The 10,127-nt window shown below is 44.9% G+C and overlaps 1 protein-coding gene across 1 annotated transcript; it reads left to right on the plus strand.

Annotated features, from left to right (window-relative positions):
- The first annotated feature begins 2,635 nt into the window (after nucleotides 1-2,635).
- LOC126494317 (olfactory receptor 2T11-like) lies at nucleotides 2,636-3,556 on the plus strand. Its single transcript, XM_050131592.1, has one exon. The coding sequence runs from the start codon at nucleotides 2,636-2,638 to the stop codon at nucleotides 3,554-3,556; it is 921 nt and encodes a 306-aa protein (XP_049987549.1).
- Nucleotides 3,557-10,127: the final 6,571 nt, after the last annotated feature.

Here is a 10,127-nt window from a genome sequence, read left to right on the forward strand (position 1 = left end):
GGTGGTTTTATCACAGGCGTTATGTGATGGCACTGAGATATAGACCAATAAAGTCGGGCTTCTCCTAAGCAGACATATCAACAACCAGAAACGTGTCATCTGGGCAGAGCAGGCAGAACAAAGGCCTTGCTGATGAAGAGGCCAGGCCTCATTCACTCGGTGGTCTACTCACCTCAAAGCCCATCACCACATGCAAACCCCTCCTTCAAATTAAAACTAATTTTTATTGTCTTAAAAAAACTCCCATGTTGAGTGAATTCTAGTCTTTGTGGGGGACAAGGATATGTAGTTCAGTTGTGACAAATGCCTCTCTCTGGCTGGGGATGGGGACTGTACATGTGAGGACACTTCAAAGGTGTATGAACATCTCCAAATCTTCCAAATCCCCTTCCCTTGCAGGGAGCCGATTTGAGTGGTTGCCATTACAAGATGGCATTTGGCCCTGGCCTCCGCTTGATACCATAATAGAGATTGCAGTTCTTCCACCAGAAAACAGGGTGAGTTGTTGTGATCTAGCTGCCCACACTTCCCCTGACCAGCAGGGGAACTTCCTTGTGGTCTGTAATTGACAGGGATGTTCCCCTGCTTTCTTTCCAGCAGGTGGGTCTCCAGAAAAGCAGTTAAAGTATCAAAGGTTGCTAGGAAGACTCCCTATATAAACAGCTACAGCTCAGAGCTCGGGGCCCCTTGCTTTCTGCTCTCCCTATAACCAAGAGGCTCCAATAAAGTGTGATTTGGGAAGAATCCTCGTCTGGTGGCTGTTCTTTCCTGCTGGTCAGGGAGTTGTCCGCATTCACTCATTAACATCTAATGTGCTTTAGAGACCAAAGAGATCGCTACCATTGTCTTATCTGACCTCTGGAGAGGGAGGATGTCTCATCCAGTCCCTAAGGAAGAAAGAAGCAGAACCAGAGTGAGGGTCTGCTGTGAAAGCATTGTTCAGGGGGGCTGGGAGCACGCTACAACCGAAGCAGTCAGGGACACTGAACAGAGTACCGAAGGACCCCAAAAGCTAGCTTCCTGAATCTCTCATCTCATTGTCCCCAGTTTTAGACAGGGATCAAGAATTGAGACTGAATTTCATTTCAGGTTAGTTCTAGGACATCCCATAATTACACTTAGGGTGATAGGAAACAAGCTCACATTCTGCCAGTTGGTGCTGTATCCAGGTGAGTAGGTGAGTACCTGCATCTTGAGGGTGACGTTACCCGGGGCCATCAGCTGCATGTGTTATGCACCCATCTGAAAATTCTAAAACATGCCTCCATCAAGCACATGCCAACTAACAAAGTGATTCAGCCAGAAGCAAATTAATAAGATTATTAGCAGAGGCTGAGGCAAATGGTGAGTCGGGATTGCTGGACATTAACCCAGGACCTTGAACACGTAAGACTATCACTGTGATATACTCCAGCTCCTAAGTCATCTTAGTAAAGAGTCTAATTACGTTTTCATGTGCTGACCAGACCAGCTGTCAACATATTGGCATATAAGTGATCTTTGAGCTACCAGAGTGCAAGATTCAAATGGAACCTGTTTCTAGAAAAATTGTTCCTTTTTGTATGAATACATTTGTCTAAGAATATCAGAAGAAGTAAGTGTGGAGCAGTTAACTACTTAGTGATGTTTATCATTACTTCAGAGAAAGTGTCTCTGAAATACAAAGGCTCTTGTAGGAAAAAAAAAAAAAAACAGTTCACGCCTGCTGCTGTAAGTAGCTCTGCACGAGGCAGATGACCAGAGATTACAATCATCCTCTCAGTTTAAATGCATTAAAAGGAAGCCCAGCATCCTTCAGACCTCCGCATGGTCCTTAAAGTCAGTGATTTGGAAGGGGACAGAGTGTCCCTAACTCCAAATCATGGTTCCTCTGGAGTCATCTACTGTGTGTCAATCCAGATATGCATGTCTTTTCTGTACCATGATATCCCATGCCAGCAGCCCCCACCTATCTCTTGCTCCTGGGGAAGGCTTCCAATATAAGGCTACATACATGGCAAACCGTTCAAATCTCAAAAACTTTCAGAACTATTTACAAATTGCCTAATATAACATGTTTAATTGTGCTCTTGTTCTTACAACTTGAACACTTAATCATGGGAATATGGTAATTCCTCACCATGCATTTTTTGCCAAAGAATCCAGTGTGTGTGTGTGTGTGTGTGTGTGTGTGTGTATTGTGCCTATGGCTATGTGTACAAGCTTACAGATGACTCCAGAGGCCAGAGAGGGTATCAAATCCTCTGGATGGAGGTTCTAAGCAGGTATGAACTAGCTGCTAGATGTTGGTGAGCTGAGGTCCTTTGGGAAATCAGCAAACACTCAACCTCTGAACCATCTCTTCTGCCCTGCGGTCCGTTGTTTTTGGCACCCCTCTGGTCTGCCCATACTTGTACCATCTCACATCAGTGCTATGTCACTACAACATATTTAAGTAGCCCTGACCTCAGTCTCAAGACCTCACCTTTCATTCCCAAATGTATTTTCACAAGGGTGAGTTTTATTATAACAAAAAGGCTGGTCCCAGCTGTCAACTTTTTCTTTGATTTGATAATGATATTCAAAGGATGTAATTCTGACCACACTTTCTAATATTTTCTCTGCACTACCTAGCTCAACATTGGACGTCCAGAACATGAACAGAGGGAATGGGACCTCAACAGACTTCACCCTTCTGGGGCTTTTCCCAGAGCTGCACTATCTGGGCATCCTCATCACTTCCATTCTCCTGATCTATGTCATTGCATTCACTGGGAATGCTGTCCTGGTCCTCTTGATCTGGGCAGACTCTCGACTCCACACCCCAATGTACATCCTACTCAGCCATCTCTCTTTTATTGACTTGGCCTTAATTTCCACTACTGTCCCAAAGATGGTCATCAACTTCTTCTCCAGAAAGAAAAGCATCTCCAAAATCGCCTGTGGGACCCAGATTTTCTTTTTCTTTGCCCTTGGGGGTAGTGAGTGTCTCCTTTTGACCCTCATGGCTTATGACCGCTATGTGGCTGTCTGCAATCCCTTGAGATATTCAATTATCATGAACTCTAGAGTTTGTCTGTGGATGGCCCTAGAGTGCTGGGGTGGAGGTGCTCTGAATTCGCTCATCAACACCATCTACACCATGCACTTCCCATTCTGTGGCTCCAGGGAAATTCATCACTTCTTCTGTGAGATGCCTGCTGTCCTGAAGCTCTCTTGTGAGGACACGTCCTTGTACGAGACAGTGGTGTCGGTCATTTGCATCGTGTTTGTTCTTCTCCCCTTGGGGCTCATCATGTCCTCCTACCTGCTCATCTTCCTCGCTGTGCTCCGAATGAATTCTCCAGCGGGCAGGAGGAAAGCGCTGGCCACGTGCTCCTCTCACCTGGCGGTAGTGAGCCTCTACTACGGGCCAGCCATGATCATCTACATGACCCCCCGCCCCTTCCACACTTCAGAACAGGATGAAATCCTCTCCATGATTAACACCGTCTTCACCCCCATGCTCAACCCTCTCATCTACAGCCTGAGGAACAAGGAGGTGCTTGCTGCTCTGAGGAAAGTAGTTAGTCAATGATTCATTCTGAAGTAGAAGCCAGGTATGGCGGTACACCCCTCAATCCCAACAATTTGGGGCAGAGGCAGGCAGGTCTCTGCGAGTTCCAGGGTACCCTGGTCTACATAGCAAGTCCTTATGCCCACAAATATGTGTAGATCTCGTCCCTCATCAAAGAAGCTCCTCTGTGGCAAATAGAGACCATTGACAGAAAGCCACAAAGTGATCAAAATGCAGAGAACCATCTACAACACAGGTCCCCCACCTAAGGCTCAGGGAATGTTGGTCTGGGTTTTTAAGAATGATCCAACCCCATTCATATTCTCTATAACACCATCTATGGTCAATTCATTAATGAATGTCTAATGAGAATGTTCTCTGAAGCCAATGTTGCCACATCCTCGGGGCTATCATGGGAACAACCTGTTTTTATGTAACAGCAAAGTAATGTGGAAATGCCTCTGGGGGTGGAGAACGGTGCACTATGGGAAAGCCACGATGCAGATAGAAGCTGGGAACCGATAGTGTTGGAGCGCAATACTGTGCTGTCCTTCAAGGAGGACTGGATCCTCCTGAAATGGTCACTCACAGTGGATGGTGAGTGACCACAGCTGCTTAGGCGCATTGATTTAAATAAAATAAGTGTGAAAAGAGTTGAGCTCAGAACTCTACACCATGTGGCCCTAAACAAAGAAGCATTCAGTGGACCAGCTCTGTTTTCATATGACAACTGGACATTACCACATTAATCTCTGGTCCTCAGAGTGTAATGAAAGCTAATATGATCTATTATTTTAAGACCCCACGAAGAGTAATACTCAAGTTCTTCCTCCTCAATTTTGTCTCTCTCCCCCAGTGTTCTCCACAAACGAATGGTTAACAAGTAATACCGACCTAACACCAGAGGTGACAAATGGCTTCATTTCTCAAAGGAAACTGAAGTGGGAGCCTGGTCCTGGGCTAGCCTCAAGTGGGAGCCTGGTTTTGCCTAGTCTAGCCTCATGTCTGAGTGTGAGATGTTCTCTAATGAAGGAGAGAAATGTTCTTTTCAAAGGCAACCTCTTCCCAGTGCCAGCCACACACCGGTGTGCAGCACTCACAACATCCTGAAGAGGCCAGGGGGAAGAAGGACTCAGGAGAAGAGGCTGCCACTCTGAATTCAGTAAATATGCATTACCAGTGAGGAACAACCACGGTGCTCAGATGACCACAATCACAGAGGCGGGGTGAGAGTCCACCCAGACCTCCAGAGCCACTGCAGGGCCTTATAATGGAGGTCACAACCTGAAGCCACCGACCTGCCGGGATCACGCCTCACTCATGACTAGCACACTCAGCACAGCAGAAGAATCAAGGTAAAGGGACTATTAGCTGCCCTTCCAGGGCAGGAACTGTGTCTGCTGAAACCCTCAACAAGGTCTCTCAAACAGAAGGAAGAGACCAGAAGCAAGAGGAGGACTGATTCACAGTGTGCCTTGGCGTGCACAGAAGGTTAAAGTCTTGAGGAGGACCACACCAAGTCCAGGGCTGAACAACCAAACCCAGTGGCCAACATCGGCAGGAGGTTTGCAAGGCATGCTGCTTAGCACTAGGACCTGAGAAGCTGTCCCCAGCTTGTTGGTGACTTTTCTCTTGCTATGACCGAGTCCCTGACAAGATGCAACTTTACAAAGGAAGGGTTTGCTTAGCTCCCCATCTGAGGGCACAGTCTGTCACAGAAGGGAAGTCCGGTGTCTGAGGGACACTGCCTGCACACATCTGGGTGGGTGGGAAAGGAGAGAAAGGAGAGCTGGGTGCTTACACAGCTTTCTCTCTTTTCGTTCTTGTTCAGTCCAGGGCCAGCCCATGGAATGATGTCCAGTGTGGGTGGGTCCTCTCTGAAAATACACACACACACACACACACACACACACACACACACACACCATCCCTCAATAATGTCCTTTACAATTCTTGACTCAATCAAGTTGACAATGACAATTAACCATCATAGATGCCATATTTGAAAAGTTACAGGCCACTGGGTGTGGGAACCGGTTGCCAAGCTTAACAGTCTGAGTTCAATTTCTGGTACCTACATGGTAAAAGGCTAGAACTGACTCCCACAAAGTATCCCCCGACCTCCACATATGCAACACGTAGACACACAAAAACACACAAACACACACAGAGACACACACAATAAGTAAATGAATGTTTTAAAGACCCATTAAAGAGCACAACACCTCAGTTAAAGAGAAATAAAGGGTTTTTTTTTACTTAGAATGTATTACAACACAATCTAGTGAATGCAGAAAATGGTTATTGCAGATTTCAAGTTCACTCACAGTAAGTTTTAAATATTCTCATCATTGAATGTAGCATTTGGATTGACAGGTATGCTAATTATCTTGATTAAAGAATTTTACATTGTTATATTCTGAAACAATGGCATAATTTTAACTACATGAGCATAGAAACTGTTTTATCAATTTTTAATTAAAATTTTAAACAAAAAATTTATATATGCCAAATGCACTCATTTTTTTTAATAAGTTGTCAGGGAGTACCAATAGAAAGAAAAGAAGTAAGAGTGTCACCCAGCAACTGTGAGGTACAACACTCTACTGAAGAGGTGATGGCCAGAAATGAAGCTATCCAGAGCTGCAGATGGGGGCTATGTGAGGGCTGAGATGGGAAGGCTGCGGTGGGAGGACCGAAGTGGGAACGCTGAGGTCTGAGGGCCAAGTTAAAAAATCTGAGGGCTGAGGTGCCAGGTGTGGGCTGGGAAGGCTTGCTGTCTGTCAAAGATCACTTGATTACCCATCCACAGGGAAGAGTCAACACATTGAAAGTTGTCTAATTGTGAAGAGTCCTCAGGAGGCCCAGAAAATTTCCCTGAGTGTTCCCCAGACTCCTGATAGTTCTGAGTCCCTAAAAGCTCCTCTAGAGAGTCCTTAGGAAGCAGTTCTGTAGATCTAGAATGTGTCACTGCTTGTCAGAGCTGCCCACCAGGCACCACTCCGCACCACAATCAGGAAGTGTCAGGAGAGAGATGGGGTCCTCTGGAGGAGGTGGTTCTTTACCCTGCTGGGATTTGGTCCTCCCCAACCTTTATTCAAACCTAGAGAACAACTTCATGCCAATAAACAAAAATAATTGTCTCCAGTGTTGCCAGTCAACATAAGGGAGTACCAAAGCTAGTTACAGTTTCTCAGTTCCTTAGGGAATAACATAAAACAAACACACTTGGGGCTGGAGAGATGGCTTAGAGATTAAGAGCACTGACTGCTCTTCCAGAGGTCCTGAGTTCAGTCCCAGCAACTACATAATGGCTCACACCCATTTGCAATGAGATCTGGTGCCCCAGAACACTGTATACATAATAAATAAATAAATAAATAAATAAATAAATAAATAAATAAATAAATAAATCTTTAAAAAAACTTTCTGGTAAATTGTAGCTGTAGTTAAGTCAGACCAAACACCCTGACATTTTGAATTTCACTAACAGCTGAGTGAGTTAAAATAGTCAGTTTAATATCACTCTGTGTATTATCATATAATATCACCGTATAATATATTATTATGCATATATTATGGTAATTATATTGAGATAAAGGGTATAAAAACACTAATCATTGGCCATCTGAGTCCAAATTTCCCCCATTTTTCATATGTAGAAAACACAGCTTTTACCTCTGTAATCACAGAAATATTCAACATTATGTATTGCACATTTATCATTTCCATCATCCTACCATCTCACTGCATATTACACGCAATGGAATGGCTGAAAATAAAAACCACAGGAACTGTGATTTAAGAGACTAGAAGCGATCCCATCTCTATCAGTCAGAAACGTGTTTGAACCCAGATGACCACAACGCACATAAAAAGTAAGGGACTTAGAGTGTACTGAGGAGGGGAGTTGATCAAAGGTGGCGGAAGACAGACTTGCAGACTTGCAAAGACAACATTTAAAATGTGTGGGTGTTCAATGACAGGACACACGCATTGACTGCTCCGGTCCAGGTCTATAAAGGACAAAGCCACGCACACAAGGTAAGTGAAAGTGAGCCAGGCTTAGCAATCAGTCATTCATTCTACCAGCTCGGTGGAACTGGAGTGCATCACAGAGCACTCTGCCAAGGTAGCTTCGACACCACCCATGCAGAGAACTGGATCACATGACCTAGTGGCAAACTCTATCAGCTGCTTCTGGACTAGAATGGCTTTAGGGCATTGGTTCTCAACCTGGGGGTCAAATGACTTTTTCACAGAGGTAAACTAAGACCATAAGAAAGAACAAATATTTACATTACGACTCATAATAGGAACAAAATTGCAGTAATGAAGTAGCAATGAAAATAATATTATGGTTGAGGGGTCAGCACAGCATGAGGGCTGTGGTAGAGGGTGACAGCTTCAGGAAGGTTGAGAACCACTGCTTGAGGGTAATCCAAGCTTCCCTTCTGCAGCCCAACCTCGCCAGCGCTTCTTAGGCATTAAAGGGCAATATGAGAACACATTGATAAAAGTCCTGGCCTAGAGTGCGCAAGGCCCTGGTTTCAGCTCTCGGCACCTCATAAAATTGGTGTTAGTGGTAAATGCCTGTAGTGGGAGGTAGAGGCAAGAGGACTGGAGTTTGAGGTCATCTTTGGCTATGTATAGAATTTCAAGGCCAGTCTAGACTAAATGAGATTCAGAGATGGGAGGAAGGACAACGAGAAAGAAAAACTTTGATCTTGCTGTGGGCATCTATGCACCTGGGATGGCCTAAATCCCAGGGATAAACCTAGGACTAGTCCAGGACACACTGGCCACGTGGAAGCTCAGGAAGGGAATGGGCTCTGTGGTGGCCTATGCCCACATCCCAGATCTGCTGTTGAACATGTCTGGGCACTGAACTAGTTAACTGTTTTCATGTTTAAAAACAATGGTTGCTCTCCCCTTCATCATGTCATTGTGTAAGTGACGTAAGGTAGCTTATGTCTAACACAAAATAAGAGGGGAAAAATTACCCCATTCTAATTTCTTTCAAGTTGAGAAACAAAAACACATTGGGACAATAAGACTTTTTTTTTTTAAACATTTTAGCTGAAGCTGGGTGTGATGGTGCACACTCAGAGGCAGAGGCAGGTGGAGCTCTGTGAGTGCAAGGCCAGCCTGGTCTACAAAACAAACTCCAAGTCAGCTAGTGCTATACAAAGAAACCCTGTTTCAAATAGCCAAAATATGTACATAAATACATACATACATACATTTTATAACAAATCAACTTTATTTGATATAAGAAAAGGAAGGGAGAGTGAGGGAGGGGAGAGATGGGGGGAAGGGAGGACTTGTATGTCTCTAATTGCTCACTGGCGAGCAGTATCCCCCCAGACACCAAGGTTGCTTTCTGTTGATTTGTTTGTATGCATCCAAGATTGCCAAGCATTTTATGAATATATATGTGACTTAGAACAATAGTCTGAGGGCCCTGGTGCCCCTGAACATCCTTCACTATAGGTGAGTGTGTGTGTGTGTGTGTGTGTGTGTGTGTGTGTGTGTGTGTGTGTGTTTCACTTCTCTGGAAACGAAGACCTTTATGGCAGAATTTGACACAAACTCTTTGTTCCAGCTCCTCGAGGTCTAGCTTGTGTTTCCTTTGTAGAATCACTGGGTTTCCTGCTCAGAAAACATCAAGGAGCACCCGAGATCCAATAGCGAAACAATCTCTGGCTTTCAGATTCGGAGGACTCCTCCAGCCTCGGATCTGTGCACAGGTGAGAAAAGCCTCATTCTCATCACTGATTGAGGGAGGATAAAGAACCAGCTCTTCCTTCACCTGCTATCTTAAAGACAAGCGTCCCTCTCTGCTGGGGTGTCCTGTGTCCTGAGAGCCCAACTGTCTCTATTCATTAGCCCTGGGCTGCTCTCTCTTCAGGTATTGAGTTAAGCACAAAAAACTGAGAGCTGTGAGCCTGGCTCATTGTCCTGTATGTGTCTTTCCACATTTATTATATATCTGTAGAGATTTACACTTAGGTTTAGCTTGATCAGTGCTATATATGTCAGTGTTATATGTCATGGGATTAAACAAGATCTGCTAACTGGCATTTCTTAAATAATTATCAGATAGACTGTCATTCACTGATATTTGGAGATGTGAGGTTTTGGAGAGCAAATATCAGAACAAGAACTGGGTTTTCAGTCAGCAGGTGCTGGATTCCATCTCTCTGCCATCTCAGAGCCCTGGTTTTTCCCAGCTGTGAATGATTCTAAGTCTTTCACAGAGGCAGAGAGGAAAAGTAGAAGGCGGGAAAGGAACGATAGTACAGTCACCTGCATCCAGAGAGCATGGACTTGAGAAAAACCAGGGTCGCAGTGAACTGTGACGCACAGAGGAAGCAACCTCTTCTCCCCTAGACCTGCTCCAGCCAGCAACAAAATGACTCAGAAATTAGCAACTCTCATTATGGCCTTAACAGAATGCAGAACAATGGGGCAGGAGCCCACTGTGGATGTTCCATCTGTAGGCCAGGCATTGTTGTAGTCGGAGACCCTGTAGCAGCTGTTGCTTTCTGGTTCGGGCTGACCTTGTACTCAGAGGAGCCTAGCAAACCCC

Source organism: Alexandromys fortis, unplaced genomic scaffold, assembly GCF_014885135.2.
Source record: "Alexandromys fortis isolate MF-2015 unplaced genomic scaffold, M_Fortis_MF-2015_v1.1 scaffold_367, whole genome shotgun sequence".
Classification (NCBI taxonomy): domain Eukaryota; kingdom Metazoa; phylum Chordata; class Mammalia; order Rodentia; family Cricetidae; genus Alexandromys; species Alexandromys fortis.